Here is a 23582-nt window from a genome sequence, read left to right on the forward strand (position 1 = left end):
AGCAAGTGACCTGACCATTGCCTTGCGTGCCTGCGCAGCCTCAAACTCCATCAACATCTACTTTGAGGTACCCTTCCTCTCTGCAAGGTATCCGCAACAAATTGTGCGCGCGACGACCACAGCACGACTCTTCGTCTCTGGCTCTCTCTCTCTCTCTCTATCTCAGCTCATATCACCACTGCCCGACCTCAACTACAACCTCAACCGCCTCACCTATACCCTCGATCCGCAAACGACGACTCTCCTCCCCCGCTCGTCGACCGCACAGCTGGCCGACTTGCCCCCGATGCTATCTTCTGTCCGCCCCCAATCCCGCCAATATGACTGAAGTCGTCGCCAATGGCTCTAGCTCTGGCCCTGTCGCTCTCGATTTTGCAGCCACCAGATCAGCCTTAACTTCGTCCTCCACCGCCACGAGAATAGCCCACCTGCGCACACTCGAGGATAGGATATCTAATACCGGTATGAACCATTGCCTGCCATTGCCCCTCTCTCTGCTGCTACGGCGCCGGCGCACAACCAACCCCTGCCTCTTTTGCGCTGGGTGCTAACGCCGTTGCCGTTTGCCGCAGACACCGACTCAACCTGGGTTCGCAGGCTCGTCCAGCTGCTTTTCTGGACGCACGCCTTCTATACCGACCGACCTTCCCGACTCGCCGTTCAGAAATGCCTGTCTGCCCTTCTTGCCAGGGGCCTTGAGCCCGAGGTTCTCTCGGCCTTTGTGGCCGCTCTGCGTGCAGAGTCGCAGAAATCTGGAATCGCCGCGAGCAATGCCTTTGTCCTGGTGGAGTGGTGCAGCCTGCTCATGCAGCACCTTGGGAAGACGCCCGAATGGGACAAGCTGGCATCTCAGATTCTGCTGAGCGATGCTGATGCTCTGGACAAGTGCCTGCAGCCCGCAGCAAAGGGTGGTATGGCTCATTCTGCCATTATTGTCACTCGCAGGGGATTGCGCAAACTCTTTTCCACCCACCCGAACCCCGAGAAGGCCCTCAAGGACGCCGTGCAGCTGTTGACGACCAAGGCTGCCCAGCCGTCGGCGAAGAATGCTCCTCTTCTCGGCATCATTGCCGGTGTCAGCTCAAGAATGCCTACCGTGAAGGCAGCCCTCGAGTCCCAAAAGTCTCAATACTTCACCTTCTACACAAGAGAAATTATTGGCTCACGGACGGCTCTGCCCAAGCACGTGGCGTCAGGCCTGCAGGATTTCTTTTTCGACTTTGTCTCTCTCGATGAGCTCACCAAGGAGGTGGTTCCACCTCTCGAGAAGGGTTTGCTCAGAGCCCCTGAGATTGTCTTGAGCGACGTCCTGATCCCCCTGATCAACTCCCTTCCTAAAGGCTACGACCTTTCCCAAGTTTTGGTGGGTAACTTGCTGAAGCCCATTCTTTCTAATGTCAAGTCGAGCAATGCTGTCACCCGCACTGGCGCAGTTAAGGCCTTCGGCGTCCTGGCTGCCCAGAGCCAAGATGAAAAGGCCCTGGAGAAGGTCTCGGAAGAGATTGTCGGGCCAGTCAAGGGCGGGAAACTGGCATCGGCAGACCACAGGATCCTCCATTGTGAGATGCTTGAGGCCATCCCCCTTTCCAAGACCACCGCCGATAAGATTGCGACGGCGTTGGCGGCTGTCTCGGCCAAGGAAGGAAACGAAGCTGCACTCACTGTTGAAACATCGGCACTCGCAAGATCGACTGGCTATCTGTTACAAAACGACGTTGAAGTAGCCAAGCCCATTGTAGACGCATGCGTGAAGGGCATCTCTGACAAGAAGTTCCCAACTCGTCGTGTCTGGCTATTGCGCCTCGGAGAGATATTCAACTCGGCTGCTGACTCTGGAAATCTCTCTTCGGCCGCAGTCAAGTTTGCCGAAGCTGTTTTGCCCAAGCTTCTAGATACTTACAATGAGGTTGTCGCCAATCCCTTGATTGCTGCTCAAAACAACCTGACGGTCGGTGCCTTTATCGTAACCACCCTCACCTCTTTGTCGCAACAAAGCAACGTGTCTTCGGTCGTCAAATCAGCACTCGCCAAGGTCTCCGTCCCGGGTCAGTGCCTCGCACTCGAGCCCAAGCCTTCATTCCTACTGAACCCTCGTATCTACGGCAAGATAACTGCGGAAGACGAGCTCATTTGGTTCTCCCGAGCCCTGTCGGCTGCCGCAGAGCACCTGACCGAGAGTACCCCGAAGCCTGTCACCGTCGCCTGGGCTGAGGCCTTCACCTATGCCATCGTTGCCTCGGTAGCTACCCCCAGGGTCCGACAGGTCGCAACGGACAGCCTGTCCCGGGTGTACGCCACCCGACCGTCCCTTGTTTCCCAGGCCGTCGTTGACGGTATTTGGCACTGGCTTGAGAGCTTGGAATCCGGTGATAAGGACAGCGCAGCAGTCCTGTCCAAGACCGACAAGGTCAACCTTCACTTGGTTCTCCGTGCGATATGCATCAACCCCAAGAGTCTGCCCGAGCAGGAACAGCCTGCTATACGAGAAGTCGTGGACATCCAGCTTTGCTCGTTGCTCGTTCTCGCTCGGCAGGAACTCGTGCCTCGTGCCAGCTGGATCGAACTTTGCTTGCGTGTGGAGAGAGATCCAGGAGAACTGACACGTCAAACTGAGGGTGCCCTGCTCCAGGAGATCTCGAACAGGACCTCCATCGACCAAAAGTCGGATCTTGTGAAGCAGGCTGCCTGCAATGCCGCAGCTGAGCTGGCATTTGTTGCCCCTGAATCTATAACCAGCAAGATCGTCGACATCATTCGAAACGATCTGGAGCCTGAGGAACTGCGAACCATCGGCCCTGTGGAGGCTGCCATTTTCCGAACCCCTGAAGGAACCGCTTTCGTGGACGTCCTTGCGAAGAAGGCACAGACAACTGTGCCTGACAAGAACAACAAGGACTACGATATCCTGAAGTGGGAAGCTGAGCTAAGATCCCAGTTGGCCCAGAAAAAAGGTCAACAGAAGAAGCTCACGGCGGAGGAGACAGCCAAGGTCAATGCCCAGCTCAAGAAGGAAGCCGGTATACGAGAGCAGGTCCGTCGCATCGAAGCAAGATTACTGCGCGGCATTGGCATTATTCGGAGTCTCGCAACTGGCCCTCCGACCGAATCCTCTCTTTGGATGGGACCCGCCGTCAAAGCGCTCCTGGACGTTATCGATGCTGGTGCTGGCCTTCTCACAGGCGATGCTGCACCCCTTGCCTACTTGGCTTGCTCGGACCGAACCACCAGTCGTTTGGGTCCTATGAGACCCTTTGTCGGAGTGGCGACCCTGCGTGCTAGAGGCGTTACTGCGCTTTCCGAAGAGTACAAACAGGAACCTGTTGATGAGCTTGTGACTAGAGTGCTCTACCGGTTGCGTTTTGCCGGAGAGCAGCGCCCTTTCGACACCGTGTCTCTCATCTACGTCCTTCCCCTGATCTTCACTGTTCTTGAAAGCGGCGGCTTCGGCTCGTCCCCGGATGACCGAGACGCACAACTTGTCCTTGCTATCGAGTTCCTTTCCTTCCATACGAATACTTGCGAAGACCTGGCAACCCCTCGACTGGAGGTCATGTCTTCCTTGATTTTGTCCATGCAACAGTACACTCAGCATTACAAGATCATCAAGGACTGCTTTGCCGACATGTGTCGGTGCGTTGCTCCCAACATGACTCCTGAGGAAATCGCGTCTCTAGCCAAGGGAGCCATTGTCCCCCAAGTCAGCGTGAGAACTGCAGTACTGCAAGCCATCAGCTCAGAAGTCGACATGAGCGACTTTGACTTTTCCGATGAGATCTGGCTGGCATGCCACGACGATGTCGAGGAAAACGTGGAGCTTGGCCGCGATATTTGGGAGGAGAGCGGCTTCGCTCTATCTGAGGAGGTTCCAGCCAGGATGCTTCCTTATTTGGACAGCGTTGATGGCCAGCTCCGAAGGGCTGCGGCTCGATCCTTAGCCGAGGCCTGCAGTGCGCACAAATCCACTCTTGAGCCAACCTTGGAGTCTCTCAAGTCTTCATATACCGAGCTTGCCAAGCCTCGCGTTCCTCAGTTGGACGAGTATGGCATGCCCAAGAAGACTAATCTGGCGGATCCTTGGGAGTCGCGGCACGGCATCGGATCTGCCTTTAAGGAGCTGACTCCCCACATGGCGAAGCAGCAGCTCGATCCTTTCTTCGAGTTCCTCATCGAGAACGGACCTCTGGGCGACCAGAATGCAAACGTCCGGAGCGAGATGCTGGATGCGGCTATCCGAGCTATTGATCTTCATGGTAAGGGTATGGTGGAGAAGTTGATGAAGGTGTTTGAGCGCACGCTTGAGGGCCCGGACAAGAACACGGAGGCCTCAGACCGTGTCAACGAAGCCGTCATCATTATGTACGGCGCACTCGCCCGCCATCTGAACCCCGGCGACTCCAAACTCCCTGTTGTCATTGACCGTCTGCTGGCAACCTTGAGCACTCCCTCAGAGACTGTGCAATACGCCATCGCTGAATGTCTGCCGCCGTTGGTGCAGGCTTACGGAGACAAATCATCAAAGTACTTCTCACAGGTCCTCGAGACATTGTTGACATCCAAGAAGTACGCCGAGCAGCGAGGTGCTGCCTACGGTTTGGCCGGCCTCGTACAAGGCCGTGGCATTTCATCACTGAAGGATCAGCGAATCATGATGACACTCCGGGGTGCTATGGAGAACAAGAAGGAAGCAAACCAGAGAGAGGCAGCACTCCTCGCATACGAGCTTCTCTCCACCATCCTGGGCCGCCTCTTTGAGCCGTACGTCATTCAGATCGTCCCACAGCTGCTTACTGGGTTTGGTGACAGCAACGCCAACGTCCGAGACTCATGCCTGGCAGCTGCAAAGGCCTGCTTTGGTAAGCTGAGCTCGTACGGTGTCAAGAAGATTCTTCCCACCTTGCTGAACGGTCTGGATGACGACCAGTGGCGTAGTAAGAAGGGAGCCTGCGACCTTCTTGGAGCCATGGCCTATCTCGACCCTAATCAGCTAGCCCAGAGCCTGCCGGATATCATCCCGCCTCTCACAGGTGTTCTCAATGACAGTCACAAGGAGGTTCGCTCTGCTGCCAACAAGAGTTTGAAGCGGTTCGGCGAGGTCATCAACAACCCTGAAATTAAGGGCCTCGTCGACATCCTGCTGAAGGCGCTCAGCGACCCTACGAAGTACACGGACGATGCCTTGGATTCCCTGATCAAGGTCCAATTCGTGCACTATCTGGACGCGCCCTCGTTGGCGCTGGTCACCAGAATTCTGCAACGTGGTCTGGGCGACCGTTCCAATACCAAGCGCAAGGCAGCACAAGTCATCGGCAGTCTGGCCCATCTCACCGAACGCAAGGATCTTGTCTCGCACTTGCCGATCCTCGTTGCAGGCCTCAAGCTGGCCATCGTCGACCCAGTGCCTACGACTCGTGCCACGGCTTCCAGAGCCTTGGGATCCCTGGTGGAGAAACTGGGAGAAGACGCACTGCCGGATCTCATTCCAGGACTTATGCAAACACTCAAGGCAGACAACGGCGCTGGAGACCGTCTCGGCTCCGCACAAGCTCTCAGCGAGGTGCTCGCAGGCTTGGGTACTACCAGACTGGAAGAGACTCTCCCGACCATTCTGCAGAACGTCGAGTCTACAAAGCCGGCGGTTCGCGAAGGCTTCATGTCCCTCTTCATTTTCCTTCCTGTCTGCTTTGGCAACAGCTTTGCAAACTATTTGGGCAGAATCATCCCGCCCATTTTGTCTGGTCTTGCTGATGATGTCGAATCCATCCGCGAGACCGCTCTTCGTGCCGGTCGTCTGCTCGTCAAGAACTTTGCCGTCCGCGCTGTCGACTTGTTGCTTCCCGAGCTCGAGCGTGGCTTGGCCGATGACAGTTACCGTATCCGACTCAGTTCAGTCGAACTTGTTGGTGACCTTCTCTTCAACCTCACGGGCATTAGTGGCAAGACAGAGGACGGAGAGGAGGACGAGGAGAGTGCCCGGGAGGCCGGTGCTTCCCTCCGCGAAGCCCTCGGCGAAGAGAAGAGGAACAAGATCCTGTCGGCTCTCTATGTTTGCCGCTGCGACACTGCCAACGCGGTCCGATCCGCTGCCATCGCCGTGTGGAAGGCTTTGGTCTCGAGCCCTCGCATTCTCAAGGAGTTGGTACCGACCCTTACTCAACTCATCATCCGGCGCCTGGGCAGCTCCAACATGGAGCACAAGGTTATTGCCAGCAATGCTCTCGGCGAACTGATCCGCAAAGCAGGAGATGGCGTCCTGTCCACTCTGCTGCCGACTCTCGAGGAAGGTTTGCAAACATCCACAGACACAGACGCGAAGCAGGGTATCTGTCTTGCCCTCAAGGAGCTCATTGCCTCGGCATCGGAAGAAGCCCTGGAGGACCACGAGAAGACCCTCATTTCCGTCGTCAGAACGGCACTCACCGACTCGGATGCGGACGTCAGAGAGGCTGCCGCAGAAGCGTTCGACTCACTCCAACAGATTTTGGGCAAAAAGGCGGTGGACCAAGTGCTCCCCTATCTGCTCAACCTCCTCCGCTCCGACGAGAACGCCGACAATGCCCTATCGGCCCTCCTCACCCTCCTCACCGAGACGACTCGTTCCAACATCATCCTCCCCAACCTTATCCCCACGCTTATTACCCCTCCCATCTCTGCCTTCAACGCCAAGGCTCTGGCATCTTTGTCGAGGGTGGCCGGTGCTGCTATGAACCGCCGGCTGCCGAATATCATCAACTCTCTCATGGACAACATCATCAACTGCGAGGACGATGCTTTGAGAGAGGACCTTGAGAAGTCATTCGATACTGTCATCTTGTCCATTGACGAGTACGACGGACTCAATACAGTCATGAACGTTCTACTCCAACTCACAAAGCACGACGACCACCGCAGGCGCGCTGCCACTACCCGCCACCTGTGCAAGTTCTTCGCTGCCGGCGACGTGGACTACTCGCGCTACAACCAAGACATTGTCCGGTCTCTTCTCATCTCTTTTGATGACAGAGACCCGGATGTTGTCAAGGGAGCCTGGGCTGCGCTCAGCGAGTTCACCAAGAAGCTCAAGAAGGAGGAGATGGAGGGCTTGGTCGTGTCGACCAGACAGACCTTGCAACAGGTTGGCGTTCCTGGTGCAAACTTGCCCGGTTTCGAGCTTCCCAAGGGCATCAACGCTATCCTGCCGATTTTCCTACAAGGTCTCATGAACGGCACTCCGGACCAGAGGACTCAGGCAGCTCTGGCCATCTCCGACATTGTCGACCGGACAAGCGAGGCTTCATTGAAGCCATTCGTCACACAGATTACCGGTCCCCTCATTCGTGTCGTTTCCGAGAGATCTACAGACGTCAAGTCTGCTATCTTGTTGACACTGAACAACCTCTTGGAGAAGATGCCTGCCGCCCTGAAGCCGTTCTTGCCCCAGCTTCAACGCACTTTCGCCAAATCTCTTGCAGACACATCAAGCGAGGTGCTAAGAGCACGCGCAGCCAAGGCCTTGGGTACCCTCATCAAGTACACGCCGCGTATTGATCCGCTGATTGCCGAGCTCGTAACGGGCTCCAAGACGTCGGACCCTGGGGTCAAGACTGCTATGCTCAGCGCGCTTTACGAGGTCATTAGCAAGGCCGGTGCGAACATGGGCGAGGCGTCGCGCGCTGCTGTCTTGGGTCTCATTGACATGGACACCGACGAAAGGGACGACGCCATGACAATCACGAACGCCAAGCTACTCGGAGCGCTGATCAAGAACGTGCCCGAGGAAGCTGCCAACGGGCTGCTCAAGAACCGCGTGGTGACCAGCCACTGGAGCCACTCCTCGGCGCTGGCGCTAAACGCTGTTCTCGTCGAGTCTCCGCAAAGCCTCTTGGAAAGCCCCCTGGCAGACGACTTGCCCGATATCCTCAGCCAGGGCATGTCGAACAAGAGCGTAAGTACTGCCCTCACGGCGTAGACACAAGAACCACACATAGCTAACACAACGTACAGCCATACATCGCCGACAACGTCATCTTGGCTACGGGCAAATACCTTCTTTCGGAGTCGACCAAGACTTTTGAAACAAACAAGAAGATATTTGAGGCACTCGCCAACGTCATTCAACCCGGAAACTCCGTCGACTCCCGCCGCCTAGCTTTGGTCATCGTCCGAACAATGAGCCGCGTAAACATGGAAATGGTGAGACCACATCTTGCTGCGCTTGCGGGCCCGGTCTTTGCTAGTGTCAGAGACCCGGTTATTCCTGTCAAACTGGCGGCGGAAGCAGCCTTTGTGGCTCTCTTCAATGTGGTAGATGACGAGACGAGAGTCTTTGACAAGTATGTCGAGAGCGCCAACCTACCGCCAAACACCAAGAGGAGCATGCAGGACTACTTCAAGCGCGTCACGATGCGTCTTGGTGCGCAAGCGCGTGAGCGGAGAGAGGCAGAGGGTGGCCAGGGAGGTCTGGGTCTGTCAAACGATGAGGCCGAGGACGAAAAGGAGATTTGGAGCGTGGGCAAGGTTGATGTGGGCGAAGACGTGTTTGGCAAGTAGATGGACGGATCTAGGAGGTTGACTTGAGTTTTTAAGATTAAAAGTTTTACATGAACCTGATCGAACCAGAAACCCACGAGTGAAGTGATACCTTGCTGCTATGAAGGAAAACAATGCGCAAATGAAGACATCTCGTCTGTTCGCTCCTGGCCCCTTTTCTCATCTCTGCCTCGCCTCTTGGAAGAGGGTGACACCAGGGATCAATAGAAGAACATTGGAAAGCAGGTAGATACGTCAACCAGATCACGTTCCTAAGCCGAACGCCTACATGATCTCAACCACAGTCCTTGGTGACTGTTAGCTGCCATCAGTATGGTGTTTGCAGACCTACCGGATCGAAGCAGACATGGCTTCAAGGGCGCGCTTCAGGGCCAATAGGGAAACCCCAGGTACCGGTACAAGTGCACAGGCCTCGAGGTACTAAAAAGGGCCTGTGTCGCCGCAGTCACGTGAACCGAGAACGCCAAAGGTGTGCCTTTGATTTTTTCCGGGCTCGCTTACCCATCGCCCCACTTCGCCCACAACTGAAGGAAACCCCGAGTTTGCTCACACTTCACCTTTCTGAAAATTGGCCTCCCGTCCACCCCTCTCGAAATTTCAACACCTCGACTCCCCCGGTAGGTACGACCATCGACTAGGACAGCATTCAAGATGTAAGTTATCACGATCCGAGCACCAGAACACATCCCATACCGATCCCAATGCGATTTGCGTCGTTTCTCTGCGCCGGGCACGTCGATTTGATGAACGCTGTGACGCCCGGGACACGCGGAGGGGCGGTCCAAGATAAACCGACGGCACTGGAAGAGGGGGGCTGCCAAAGGCCATCTTTTACATGACGGGAGACCAAAGGCTGATACGATTGCTTCTTCTGCAGGGTCAATCTGCGAACTCAGAAGCGCCTGGCCGCGTCGGTCATCGGCTGCGGTCAGCGCAAGATCTGGCTCGACCCCAACGAGGTCAACGAGATCTCCAACGCCAACTCTCGCCAGACCATCCGCAAGCTCGTCGCCGATGGCCTCATCATCCGCAAGCCCGTCACCATGCACTCGAGATCCCGCGCCCGCGAGCTGAACCTCGCCCGCCGCATCGGTCGTCACCGTGGCTTCGGTAAGCGCAAGGGTACCGCCGAGGCTCGTATGCCCAGGTTCGTCAACGCCAACCCCGATGGTCGGCCTGTCATCTAGGGCTGTTTGTGTGTTTTCTACCGACAACACAACAAGCAAGAACTCGATCGGCAGGCCGGCCTGATACAATTGGAGATTGTCGTGCTGACTCCCGATGAAGCCAAGTCCTCTGGATGCGCCGCCTCCGTGTCCTCCGCCGTCTCCTGGTCAAGTACCGTGCCTCCGGCAAGATCGACAAGCACCTGTACCACGAGCTCTACCACTCCAGCAAGGGTAACGCCTTCAAGCACAAGCGTGCTCTCGTTGAGCACGTAAGTTATACTCCCCCGGGCTTGGAGCCGCCGCAGAAGCAGCAGCGTGATCATAGAGTAGAGTGGTGGGCTGACGCGAGGGTTTCTACAGATTCACCGTGCCAAGGCCGAGAAGGCCCGCGAGAAGGCCCTCAAGGACGAGATGGACGCCAAGCGTGCGAAGACCAAGGCTGCCCGCGAGCGCAAGTTGGAGAGAGTGGCGGCGAAGAGGAACGCTCTGTTGGGCGAGGGCGAGGAGGAGGCCAAATAGATGATCACGATCGATCTCGGTCCTTAGGCGGCTGCATTCGGAGTCATCGGGTTGGGTCTTCTTTTTTTACGTCCTACTGTCCCTATTGTCGCAGCAGGGCTTTGGCATGTAGCATTGAAAAATGGAAATCGATGACATGGCAAATTACGGGCACGAAAAATGAGCAGCAGCAATTCTTACACGGTTCTTTCTTCATGAGTAGCTCTCCGTGTGACGTTTCCGTGGTCACGTCTGATGATAGATACCCTTCCACAACCCAAGTAGGAGTCATTTCTCCAAATTCCTACCATCCTCGACGTTGGACGAAGCGGTGACAGACGATAAGTGTAGGCGTCATACATTACTTTCGACGCACATCGACCTTCAAAACAAAGGGACTGGCCAGCTGTCCTGTCAGGACAAACTGTATCGGATTCGGAGCAACAGCAGTCCAAAACGGACTTCAAATTTTTGTAGTTTTTTATTTATTTATGGGCATGATCCCGGCCTTCGGGTTCAAGCACGGCGAGCCGGGGTCAAATCAGGAAGGGTATGTTTCCTACTCCGTTCGGAACCCTCATGGACGGCCCAGCTTACGGACATTGTTCTTGCGTGGCTGGAGCCCGGACCAACTTGTGGCTAGATTTATGGGTTGACACATGTGCGAGTGACTACAAAGTAGGCAAGCACCGATTTAAGCACACGAGGCGCGGCGATATGCTCAAGCAAGATTTCAGGAAGTCATGGCACTTGCTCATGGCTTTCCTCATTTCGACTTAGCTTAACATCATCTACTCCCAACACCGCCTGTTGCTAACTGCTTAAAGAAGATAAATTCGGCCTCGAAGTCCCGGTTTGAAAGGGAGGGACGAAGATGAAAAGAGTTTCAAGGAGCACAACCACGAATTGGATCAGATTGTTTCAAATTGTCCCTCTAAAGGTGGTGAGGTGTGCCAGAACATATCGTCATGCACCCGCCGAGGCGGAAGAGCTGATATGACAGAAAAGCGTGCTCGTCATCTCCAATTTAGTTGTGTAAAGAAGAGAAGGAGAGGAGAAAGGGAAATTTCGACCACGACGCGGCCTTGAAAAAGGGCTGAGCTGGGCGGTGGAGGTGCGGGAGGGTGCCGAGGGTCCGTGCCCCTTCACCTGAGGCACCTCGCTGGGACATGCCGATTTGGTGCCTCAGGTGAGATGGTACGGCCGTCCATCCAAACTTACCGATAAGACGATAAGAACGGAGAGGCGGTGGAGGCAAGCGATAGGGACAGTTGCCTCGACAAGAGGTACCGGGCTGGGCAAGGAAAACACACGCTGAAAGTACAGTGCAACGGTCGGGAGTCGAGCCGAGACCGCCGTTTACAGCGCGGTTAGAGCAGCTCGGCCGCTGCACCGCTCTGCTCTCTCGGGTCAGATTCCGCCTGCAAAGCAGCAGGCAACGCCCCCCCCAACCCCAGGTCCTTATGTACCGCCTCCCCCCCCCCCCCCCACCGCCTGTGCACGCCTGCCGCCACTACATCATATGGTCTTGCTGCAGCTGGGGTAATTAAGGTACTCTGTGGTTGTAAGCTCCGTCTCTGTGGTATGTGATCTTCCTTCCCAACCGCCCTCGACTACCTTAGGATTTCCCTTCCTCGCATCTTGACTGGAGCGCATTTCTCCCTGTCAACCCTACAACGACTACCAGATTGATTGATTGATTGATTGGTGTTGTATACAGGTCTCCTGTCACGTTGTCGCCATGTCTCTTCCAGTATTCCGAGGCACAACTCGTGCGTTCCGCTGCTTGCCGAGAGGGGCAGCAGTCCCCTGCGCCGGTGCAGGTGGCGTGAGGAGGTTGATCTCGACAAATAGCTTGGAGGGCCAGCAACAGGTGCGCACCGCTGCCCAATTGCTTTATGAATGATATGGCTTCTCGTTGTGCTGACTCTGGTATCTCTAGCTCTTGTCTGCCAAACTCCAACAAGCCGATCCCGCCGTCTACGACATCATTGAAAAGGTACGAACCCGCTGCTGTCACCAACAGACGATACGCTCGACCACGACGTATGCTTGTGCTGCGCAATGCCGGCAGCTCTCAAACTGAACATGGTTGCTGACCTGCACGACTTGTAGGAGAAAACCAGACAGAAGCACTTCATCAACCTCATCCCCTCCGAGAACTTCACCTCCCAGGCCGTTCTCGATGCTTTGGGCAGTGTTATGCAAAGTAGGCACTTCTCCCGCCAGACATCGTTCACCACCAGTAAAGCTAACATGGTCGGCTAGACAAGTACTCTGAGGGCTACCCCGGCGCAAGATACTACGGTGGAAACGAGTTCATTGATCAGTCAGAGCGTCTCTGCCAGCAGCGGGCTCTCGAGACGTTCGGCCTCGACGCGAAGCAATGGGGTGTCAACGTTCAAGGTGCGCTTTTCTCAACACCCATCACCTTGCAATCAGTCATGCCCTTGGACAGTCTCTAACCCTTTTTGCAGCTCTGTCCGGCGCCCCGGCCAACTTGTACGTCTATTCTGCCCTGATGGACACTCACGACCGCCTCATGGGTCTGGACCTCCCCCACGGCGGACACTTGTCGCACGGCTACCAGACACCGACCAAGAAGATCTCTGCTATCTCCAAATATTTTGAGACGGTTCCCTACAGACTCGATGAGACCACCGGCCAGATCGACTATAACAAGTTGGAGGAGCTGGCCATGCTCTACAGACCCAAGGTCATTGTTGCAGGCGCCAGCGCCTACAGCAGGTTGATTGACTATAAGCGCATGCGCGAGATTTGCGACAAGGCCAACGCCTACCTCCTCGCCGATATGGCTCACATCTCGGGTCTGGTTGCGGCCAAGGTTATGCCCGGCCCGTTTGCCTACGCCGATATCGTTACCACCACTAGCCACAAGAGCTTGCGAGGACCCCGTGGCGCCATGATTTTCTTCCGCAAGGGTGTACGCCGGCAGAACGCCAAGAAGGAGGACGAGATGTACAATCTTGAGGGCCCTATCAACGCCTCCGTCTTCCCCGGTCACCAGGGAGGCCCTCATAACCACACAATCACTGCATTGGCCGTCGCTCTGAAACAGGCTCAAGCCCCGGAGTTCCGCGCCTACCAGACTCAGGTCCTGGCCAACGCCAAGGCGCTGTCCCAGAGATTGGGTGCTCCCAAAGAGAAGGGAGGTTTGGGTTACAGCATCGTATCCGGCGGCACCGACAACCACCTTATCCTGGCGGACCTGAAGCCCCAGGGCATCGACGGTAGCCGTGTGGAGCGTGTGTTGGAGCTCGTCGGCGTTGCCGCCAACAAGAACACGGTCCCTGGAGACAAGTCGGCGCTGGTCCCCGGTGGACTGCGCATCGGTACGCCTGCCATGACGACGAGAGGGTTCAACGAGGAGGACTTCAGCCGCGTGGCTGACATCATCGACCGCGCCGTCACCATTGCTATCCGGGTCAACAAGAGCGCCAGGAAGGCGGCCGAAGAGAAGGGAGAGAAGAAGCCCGGTCTGCTGAGGCACTACATGGAGCACCTTGGTGACGGTGAAAACGATCCTGAGATTGTCCAGCTGAGGTCCGAGGTGGCCGACTGGGTGGGTACCTACCCCCTGCCTTGGGATATCCACTCTTCTTGAACGATGAAGAGAAGGGGCGTACTATGAGGATTCGACGGACAATGGTACACTCATCCTCGGGGAACTAGACGAGGGTTCTGGTCCCTCACGGCGTTTAAGGGGCCTTCATGTTATCGGCCCGTGCGAGAGCGATTTATGCCTTGATCGTCTCGACTTTCTGTTGTCATTTTTATTTAACGATCACGGACTCTTTCCACAAGTCCCGTCATGCATGTATTATCGGGGGGCCAATGTGTAAACATCTACTCACCATCCATTAACAAAAACTTGACTATCCTCAACGAGATAGGGAAATAGAAGTCCTGCCAAATCCAATGCTGACCCCTTGCACACACGTTCTCGCCGTGCTTATGAACGAAGGCCCTGGCCGTTGAGCACTGATCCATTGCTGATGTTGCCGCGCGCCGGTCGAGGGGACACAGGGCTACGGACACAACAAGTCGATTCAAACTTTACCAAGGCCGGCATCCTTTACGCGCTGACTCGGCCCTCAAATCAATCAAGAACAGCCTACGCTGGCTTTCCAAAAGCTGTGATGAGTTATTCAAGAGGTATATATATATAAAAGAACTAAACAAAAACGTTCCCGCTCTGAACTTTTCCTAACCATTGCATCGCCCTCTTACGCTTTCCCCCCACTGGTCCCCTCAACCACCCCCCTTATCACATACCCAACTTTATATTGGACCGTCCCCTAGAATCTAGCTCTGCTTGGCATCCGCGCCGTCGGGCGGGTTCGCGCCAAGCACCTTGACAACGGACTCCTTGGCCTTGACCTTCTCGTAGTACGCCTTGAGCTTCTTGTTCGCGTCCAGCGCTTCGGCGCCAGATTCCTCGACGATGGCGTGCAGCACCGGCCAGACGGCAAAGTCGGCCAATGAGATGCTCGGCCCAGCAATGAGGTCCGCCTCACCCGCGTACCCCTCCCAGATGGCCAGCTCCCGCTGCAGGGGCCCAAGGTCGCGCTTTTTCTTCGTCTCCTCACCGTCACGCTGCAGTCGTCGCCACTTGTCGAGAAGAGAGAGGCCTTGCTGGAAGCGGGTATAGACCCGCGCGGTGTCGGGCTGGGATCTGGCTGCCTCGCCAGCCTTGCCTGAGGCGTAGACGGCATCAAGATACAGCATGATGGCTAGCTCGCCCTGCACTGTCGACTTTACTGCGTCGCTGTCGACGAACCTGATCGGCAAGGACTCGGGGACGGCGGGGGTGCCCTTGGCGCTCGGTTTGCCCTCTTTCCAGCTGAACGAGGGCGACATGCTACCCTTGGCGTAGGTGATGCCGTACTCGGCCAGCATCAGGGCTATGCGCATGTTGACGACGGGATCGGACGAGGCGCAGAGGCGAGGCGAGTTGCTCATGTGGAGCACGTCGAAGCCCTTGCCGTAGTATTTTTCCCAGTCAAACTCGGTCGAGTGGTTCTCTGTGCCAAAGGCCTGGAGCATGGCCACAGCCTCGGGGCTCTGCCCGTTGATGACGGTGTGGGCCTCCTCTCTCGTCTTTCCGGTGGCTCCCTGGCCCCAGATCAGGGTGCTATCCCGATCCAAGAACGTGCCAATCTGCCTGAATGTGAGAGAGATGCGTCCGCCGGCGAAGGCCAGTTCCGGAGCGGTCTTGTCCCGTTCCGCTCTCTTGTCCTGCCGGATGGCGTGCAGCCAGCGCATGTTGGTCACCAGGCCCATGCGGCACAAGGAGTTGTGCGGCAGCTTGGCGCGAGTGGTCTTGCGCTGCTTCAAGTCCTCTCCCGACGGGCCTTCGGTTCTGGACGAGTCCTTTGCCTGCCTCTTGGTCCTGAGCACCATGGTCCGTTCGGCCCCCAGGCTGACGTTGGCAATGTACGATCCCTTGACAATATCTAGGGTCTTGTCGCTATGCTCGGAGATATAGTCGGTGCCGTCGCGGTAGAACTGGATCAAGGCGTGGTTCAGCGGGTGGCCGAGCTGCTTCTCGACCTCGGCCTTGATCTTTTGGACCGTCGGCGAGAAAGGAAGAAGAGGCGGCGACTCGTCGGATGGGTGCCGGTAGACCGGCGCGCTTCCATCGGCTGCCACCTCACCTTGGACGGCCACCAGCCGGGGGACCTCGCCCCCCTGGTGTGACATCCTCTGCCAGAGAACCTCGTCTCTCACCTTCTCGAACACGCCCTCGGCCAAGGGGGCTGGTAGAATGTTGTAGATGACGGTCGTGTCGCCCTCGCAGAGAGGCTCGGTGATCTGTGGGGAGGTTTCCTTTGCACCGGCTCGGTCATCCATGGTTGCCTGCTTTTCCGCCTGTACAGGCTCCGAGTCTAGCTTCATTGACTTCAACATGGGCTCCAGTCCTGTCTCTGACTCTGCCTTGGATCCCGGCTTCGGTTCTGTCTTCGACTCGGGCTTGGTCTCTGTCTTGACGACAACAGGCGTCGAGTCGGGCTCGAGTTCAAGGTCAGATGCAGACGACGCTCTCTCATCAACGGCTGCCTTGAAAATACGGGGTTCATTTAACGCATCCTGCTCTGTTCCTGTAGCCGAGCTAGGCCTTGGGGCCTCCGTGCTCGACGGTTTGCTCGAAGCTTCTTTGTCGGTTGAGTCACTCGCAGTTGCTTTGGGTGGCTGTACGGCCGGATCAACCTCTAATGGGTCGGAGACGTTCGCAGAATCAGAATCACCCATGGCATGGCTGGACCGCGAGCTCGAATGCCTACTTGCTGAACTGTTGAGTGAGAGTTTGGCCAACTCGACCGCGATTTTCACCTTGTATGCATCGGGCGCCGGGAGCAGTATTCCATCGCTAGCCTCTGCGACCCTTTTGGGTACGACAGGTGACGGTAAGGTGGGCTTCCGGGTGGTCTTGGGCTGCAGCTTTTCAATGACCGCCTCACTGTCCTCAACCTCGCAGCCAGTCACGTCGACAAGACTTCGTATGGCGCTGGTCTGACGCAGATCAGAGCAAAAACCACAGCAGTCCTCGATTACAGTGATGGAATACCCGAATTTGGCAGCGTCCATGGCCGTGGCATAAACGCCTATGTTCGCAAGGGAGCCACAGATGTAGAGCTCATGCACGAACTTGACGCGCAAGGTTTGCAGTAACTGGCCCGAGGTGAAGGCCGAGTAATGCGACTTGATGAAGGTGACGTCCCTCTTGCCCATGGCTTCCTTGATGGCGTCCGGAAAAGCAGCGCCGGGTGTTGCGGAGCGAACGATCTCCGGGCCGGGCTCGCTGAGGAAGGCCTCGGGATCCGCATCCGAGGCTTCTTCGGGCTCCGGGGCCTTGGGGGCGGCTTGAGGTCTCCTTCTCGCACGGGACTCTAGGGCCTTGGGCTTCGGTAAGGCATCGGTGGCCCAGATAGACTCGGCGGCAGCAGGGCGGAACTTGTCGAACTCTGTGCACACCCAAATAACGTCACCAACCTTGCGAAAGGCCCTGACCAACTCAACAGTCCGATCAACTAGTTGGTCGTGGTCGACTACGGGAAGAACGCCGTCGGCAGACAAGAAGTCGTTTTGGAAGTCAACTACCAGCAGACCCTTGCGGGTGGGCAGCGTAGGGATGGCGCTCACGTCGAAGGGAAACATGTTGGTGGAACTCGACGGGAATGGCGGTGGAGGCAAGGAAGGCTTGTCTTTCGAGGTTTGGTCGAAACCTTCGCCTTGCTGACGTTCGTTGGGCTGCGACATCTCACCTCACCTGAACGACAAGATGAGGTGGATATGCAATGGGTGAGATTTCGTGAAAAAATTCCGTGGGAAAGAAGTTGGGGGGGTTTTTTGGTCAAATTACTGATGTAAATAATGAGGGGGTAAGATTTGAAGGTTGGTTGTAAGATGATATGCGAATGCGGCCAGCAGCAACAACAAAGAAAGCAGATGTCCCGTTCGGGATGATCAGGTGGACGGGATACAGTCAAAAATAAGAGAGCAACATGCCGTTCGTCTTGCGGTGTTGGTGGAGGTGGGTGCGTGGTATTTGAGTTTCGAAGATGAGTGCCAGTGAGGGTGGGATGGACTCGGCGTCGGGCGGACCAGGAGGAGCTGTGAGAGTGAGTGAGAGAAAGAGGGAGAGAACATGCCTCCACTCGCAGCGGCTGTCTTCGCAAGTCTTCTCAAATCGGCTCGCGTCCGGTAGGGGAGTGGGTCCGGAGTGGGACTGTCGACGGAGGGGGCCGCCGGGGCGGGACTAAGAGGACGAGGAGGGAAAACAAGCCCAATCACTCGAGCAGTTGCGAAACCGAAGGATGGAATCTGGGCTTGCAATCTTCGGCCACCCGTTGGCGCATCAAGTAAGCTTTGTGCGCAAGGGCGCTAAATATGCAGGAATGCCATGCCAGGCGCTGCGGTGACATTGGCGCAATTCATTGGCTTCCGGGTCTCGATCCCAGAGTATCCCCAAGTAAGATAACAAGGGCTGATATGGTGGGGTGATCAGCACATAGCTGAGATACAATACGTAGAGTAAGTCCATAACTATGCGTTCAAATTCGGGATCATATTCAACACGAAGAAGTTTATACCTCGCGTTTGGAACAATAGCGGCTGGGTTGCCGGCCATTAGGGATCGTGCATCATGTCCACGCAGCTGTTTCTCGTACCCAAAGCCACATCAAGAGTCGTCACTGACTGTCGCCTTCACCCACGTATGCTCATGGTAGATGATGGCGGTGTTGCTTCGTCAAGGCACCTCGCGTGTCCTATCAGGATGCTGTCTAAGACCTACTTATTCATACAACGTCACTGCGTCCCGCCGCGAGACTCAGCTACCTGCATTGGCTTATGGGGGGGAAAGCCTATGTATACACACTACGAAGATCATGAACCCCTCCTACTAATTGTTCCATTTCTACTCATTCCACGAACCTTCTGCGTTGCTTTCCAACAATGTAAGTTCGAACCGCGGAAACTCAGTGGGTGACAGTTCACTCCGTGCTCGGTTAATTGTCTATTCGTACCGTTGTCTTCATTGTTCTATAAGTCTACTATCTATGGTCGCTGTCGCTTCCTCATGTTTCACCGTCATCTTTACGTTAACCATTGACTCTATATCTGTCCAATACAAACTCGCTGTCATCTCAACCAATCGATTGCAGCTCCAGATTAGCGGTGTCGAAGTCGTAAACCTGTCCCAGCGAGCAAAGAAACAGGACACTTTACGGGTCCGCTTCATTGATGTGCATGGTAACCGCCCGTATCTCTCTTACTGCTTGCGCGAAAGTCAGTCTCTCGCACACAACTGGGGTTGAGCAGTGAGTGTGTAGCTTCTGCAGCTCTCGAAGCGCCTTTTGCCCCCTGCCATCCTCTTCTTTGATGTTGACCAACCCAAGCATGTCCTCCACGAGATGGCCAAATGCGAGGACCTCAAGCTTCTCAAAGTCGAATCCGTCGAGGTGCTCGTAAATAGTCGCCGCGCCAAAGTCGCCCAGCAAAGCATGCCCAGTCTCGTTGACGAGAATGTTATGAGCGTACAGGTCGCAGTGAGAGACCTTCCGGCTGTGGAGGTGACAAGCAGCCGCGGCTATTCCGCGCAAGATTTCCAAGGCGGTCTCGAGAAACAGTGGGTTGTCGGTCCCGTATCGGTCTCGAGTGCAGGTCTGCAACGAGGGCGGGAGGCCAAGAGTCTGGTAATGAGGGGGGATGAGTTGCATGATAAGCCCGTGCTTCTCCGGATGGCCCTGGATGCTCGCCAGGGTGCTTATGAGGTTGTCATGGGAGCCTGCGGCCAAGCATGCGGCCATCTCGTCAAGAGGCGTCCCGTCGCTCGTCACCTCTCCCTTGAACAGTTTCACAGCCACCTGTTCCACCACCGAATCGGCCAGTGTCCAACTCGCTTTGAAGATGTCGCCGGAAGCTCCGTGGCCGAGCAAGCTTCCGATCTCAAGATCATGCCACTCCACTTTGCGAAGTAGGGCGAGCTCTTCGTCGAGGCTCACGGCACAGCAAGGGTTGCCCGCAACCGACAGAAAGGCGAGCTCGGGCATCTCAAAGAGCCAGGGCGGCAAGCCGGCGAAATTATTGGCAGACAGACGAAGCAAGCCGAGCTTATGGCACGCCGACATATCGTCCGGCAGAGTGGAGAGGCTGTTGCCAGCAAGCATGCACTTCTGGAGACGCGAGCAGCGACCGATGCCTCTGGGTAGTGCCTCAATGCGGTTATTAGTGAGAATAAGCCAGCGAAGCTTGGATGGCAAGGCGCCTTCCGGTATGGTTGTCATGCCATTGGATCGGAATGCCACCATCTCGAGCTCGGGACATGCTGCGAGCTGTTTGGGGAAGACAGTGAATCGGCAATCCGAAAAGAAGGCGATCTTGAGCTTTTGCAGTTGGCTGAAGTCCTCGGGCAGGGTTGAGAGGCCGGTGCCCGAGAGGTCAAGATGCTCGAGGGTATCGGCCAGGTCTAGGATCTCGCCGGGGAATTCATACAAGGGCTCAGAGAGTTTGAGCTTCTGGAGGCCTTGGTCGCGATAGCCTCCACTTCGCAGAGATTCCAAGTTTTGCATTATGTCGACCCAGGAGATGGTTGGGATTGGGGTGGAGATTAATTGAGCCGTGGGCAAGCTTGAATCCAAGCAAGACACCTGGTACAGAGAGGCTGATGAGACTGGAGACTTGGAAACCGAAATGATACGGACAGCCGAGGTAAAATCTAGATGTCTGTTGAATGATTTAAAGAACCGTGGAATAAAACGTCTCTAAGGAAGGCATAAATGAAGGCGCGTGAATCAGATAAGAGAATGAGCACAGCCGCGCTCGGCTGAGATGGGTCTCACTTAAATGGGACAAGCCAATGTCTAGTACACGTGTAACAAAGAGGACGAAGAGAGACGCGACTGAAAGTCGAGGCTTGTTCTGCCACTGACAACACCATACGATGTGCCCAGGAGGTGTGTATGTTCAGGGCGAATCCGACCCCCATGTCGGCGAGAGTTAGGATGGAAGGCAAGACGAACACTCGGCTAAGACGGTTATATGTAACTGAGATCAACACCTAGCGCGTAGATTTCCCTGACTGCTGGAAGATGAAGTCGATGAGTTGACAGGACGAGACTGACAGATGGACCCAAGATGCACCCCGGCTGAATGCAATCCATGGGGGGGGAAAGAAGACGCCGGTTCCATTGGACAGGAGGTGTTGGATCGCTCTGAAGCGAAGCTCTGCTCGGCAGTTAGGGCGCATTGTCCACTGAATCTGGAGAGGTCGATCCGCCCTTCGGCGCTGAACCAACCACACAGGAACGTGCTAGCCCACTGAGATCCGTAGGTACTTTACTGCTGTGTGTACTGTAGTAGGTAATTGGATGGTCTGGTCACTACCAAGTTAGGTGGAACAACCCCCAAAGGAAAGAGCTCGACCCCGACTTGGTGGTCCGAGCTGCGAGTCCAAATTTCTCGAGCAAAGGCCAGGGTAGGTACGTACTGTTCGTCCGCGGCACCTTCCCGCGCGATAGCTGCAACTGCTCCGAGATCCAAACATCCTCGTTACGTCGACCCGTCAGTCTCTTCGTCGCCATCACCGTAACATCACCCGCGCGCCATCTCTGATCCCGCCGCGTCCTTCCTCGCTTGTCTCTCGGAACGCGTCCGGCACTCTCACCATTCAGCAGCCTCCGCGCGTACGTCTCCCGACCTCACGACACCATCCTCTCTCTATCTCTCGAGCTTTCCACAATGTCGATGACGCCTTCACCTCCGACACCGACGACTCCACGTAAGCGCAGCTCTTCCAGCGAAGATCTGGAGCCGCATAGCAAGCGACAGAAGACCGATACCCAGACACCCGTACCCGCCGCCGCCGCCACCGCTAATGACGAGCCTTCAGTACCCTGCGCGACCAAGGTCACCATCCCTTCTCTCGATTACCAGGCGAAAAGCGGCCTAGAACGGAGTATCGGATTGGCACTGCAACATGTAGGCTTTGATGCCGCCACCCCGGAAGCCATGGAAGGGTTTCTGGGAACGGTAGAAACCTGTAAGTTTTGCTTCAAAGGCTACTATCGCTTTGCGTTCCTGAGGCGCTAACCTTGCCTCCAGACATGGCCTCCTTCATCGAAGATCTCAAGCGCGTCGCCCTTTCCGCGCGGCGTGAGCAGCCAACACCGGCCGACTTCGAGTCCACGATGCGACGCTTCACCCTCAAGACCAAGGCGCTCAAGCCCCATATCCGCCATCCCGTGCCAAAAGCTAAACTCGAGACGGAATACTTCAACCCATTAGTTGAGGACCCAGACGCGTACACAACTTTACCACTCCTCGGCGAGGAGCTGAGTGGCAAGCCCGAAAAAGAAGCCAAGTCGTACATCCCGAAATCATTTCCCGATTTCCCAAGCAAACATACCTACAAGTACACACCTCAAGAGGACGATAGCGGACGGGACCCCCAGAAGACGAGAGAAGAGGCAGCAAAGGCGTCCAAGCAGGGAGAGGAGGCCCTCCGGGGCTTGGTGCGGGCGGCAAAGGTCCGAAAGCAAAAGGAGATCAGGTCGTTATCGGAGCGTGATCCGATGACCAAGGAGCGCTACTCACTCTGGGCAGCCGCTATGGAGGGATTTGTCAAGAAGGAAGGCGGCGCAACAGGGCAGCTCGAGATTGCTGACCATAGCATGATTGTCAACTCGGATGCGCGGTATCTGCGCAGGGAGGTGCAGCGGCAGAGCAAGCGAGCCGCTGGCCAAAGCTAGTATTCCTACCGTGCGGAAGGTCGAATACTAAGCCACGCGTGGTGTTCGCGGGATGAGACGAAGAGGTGAGAGAAAGCCGGTGCCCACGAGCTAGGTCACATTGAACGGAACCTGCTTGGTGGGCTGCTGCCATCATGGCAGAAGGCTGAAGAGGTTCTTTATTCTGGAAAACGGGACATGCATTCAGCAAGGCGTTGGGGGTTTTCACCGCGGGCTGTACAAGAACACATTTGGGGAAGGTTGGCTACACGGTCCGTATCATTTCTACCGTCATGAATTTCCAAGGCATATCATACAGCGATGGCAAACCTGAGAGTGGCCCTGGCCGGGTCTATGAGCGGTCTATCGAGATAACACCAGCCTGAGTATAGGCAATACCAGTTCGTATTTGCAACACTCATGAACCTTCTGCATGTGACGAGGACGCCCTTAGGTGACACTTCAGTATCATGTGCCCACTCCAGTGAGTTGTCATATGCAACTTGCTCTCTGGATCGTCTCTAGACGATGAAGTCGCGGTGGTCGATGCCAGTCTTGTCCTCCTTCCAAATTGCAGGTCGCACTCGGAAAAAGCAGCTCGAAATAGCGGATGGAATGGCTTGTGAAGTTTGCAAAGTAGAATTAAGACAGGGGGTAGAGGCAATGGTATTACAGAACGGGGTCTGAAATCTGCTTAGACGGCCGCAACGAGTGCATTCCTCAGTCATCCACAAAGTGGAGATCTTCAAAAGGTAGAGAGACGGGCAGAGAGAGAGAGAGAGAGAGAGCGACAAAAAAAAAACCTAATAAAAAAACTTGTTGCCGACCCAAGTCCCATTCTGCAAGAGCCCCTGCAGCGAGTGACATGCAACTTCCGTCTGGAACACCGCGCGGCGGGTCTGATCAGCCTCGCCGCTCCCAGCGCAGCCACGGTCGTCTCCCATTGGCTCTAGCCCCACCTGCCCAACGCAAGGCTGCGTCGCTCCTTCCCACCTGCCAGGCCCTAACCGAAGTTTGCTAATTTTTCCCACCCACACCCAAAATCCGGAATTCTCAGCTCAAGCTCCCAAGGGTCAAAGGTGTGACGCTCAGAATCAACTCCAACCTTCCTACCTTTCCCTCACCACTCAATCGACCT

The 23582-nt window shown here is 55.9% G+C and overlaps 5 protein-coding genes across 5 annotated transcripts; 3 read left to right on the forward strand and 2 right to left on the reverse strand.

Moving 5' to 3' along the window:
- Nucleotides 1-320: 320 nt before the first annotated feature.
- Nucleotides 321-8526, forward strand: ColSpa_11560 (eIF-2-alpha kinase activator GCN1; the record flags this gene model as incomplete). The annotated part of the gene is made up of 3 exons (XM_049277772.1): nt 321-462; nt 573-7921; nt 7981-8526. 3 exons carry the CDS (start codon nt 321-323, stop codon nt 8524-8526), a joined length of 8037 nt encoding a protein of 2678 aa, XP_049133729.1.
- A 3408-nt stretch (nt 8527-11934) lies between these two features.
- ColSpa_11561 (putative serine racemase) lies at nt 11935-13818 on the forward strand (the record flags this gene model as incomplete). Its single annotated transcript, XM_049277773.1, has 5 exons — nt 11935-12066; nt 12136-12192; nt 12309-12402; nt 12462-12599; nt 12671-13818. 5 exons carry the CDS (start codon nt 11935-11937, stop codon nt 13816-13818), a joined length of 1569 nt encoding a protein of 522 aa, XP_049133730.1.
- Nucleotides 13819-14519: 701 nt separating this feature from the next.
- On the reverse strand, nt 14520-17372 carry ColSpa_11562 (DNA oxidative demethylase ALKBH2; the record flags this gene model as incomplete). The annotated part of the gene is made up of 1 exon (XM_049277774.1): nt 14520-17372. One exon carries the CDS (start codon nt 17370-17372, stop codon nt 14520-14522), a length of 2853 nt encoding a protein of 950 aa, XP_049133731.1.
- A 1568-nt stretch (nt 17373-18940) lies between these two features.
- On the reverse strand, nt 18941-20287 carry ColSpa_11563 (malignant fibrous histiocytoma-amplified sequence 1; the record flags this gene model as incomplete). Its single annotated transcript, XM_049277775.1, has 1 exon — nt 18941-20287. The coding sequence occupies one exon, from the start codon at nt 20285-20287 to the stop codon at nt 18941-18943; it is 1347 nt and encodes a 448-aa protein (XP_049133732.1).
- A 1168-nt stretch (nt 20288-21455) lies between these two features.
- ColSpa_11564 (transcription initiation factor TFIID subunit 9) lies at nt 21456-22465 on the forward strand (the record flags this gene model as incomplete). The annotated part of the gene is made up of 2 exons (XM_049277776.1): nt 21456-21756; nt 21819-22465. 2 exons carry the CDS (start codon nt 21456-21458, stop codon nt 22463-22465), a joined length of 948 nt encoding a protein of 315 aa, XP_049133733.1.
- Between the last annotated feature and the right edge of the window lie 1117 nt (nt 22466-23582).

Source organism: Colletotrichum spaethianum (genome assembly GCF_022836535.1).
Source record: "Colletotrichum spaethianum MAFF 239500 DNA, contig48, whole genome shotgun sequence".
NCBI lineage: Eukaryota > Fungi > Ascomycota > Sordariomycetes > Glomerellales > Glomerellaceae > Colletotrichum > Colletotrichum spaethianum.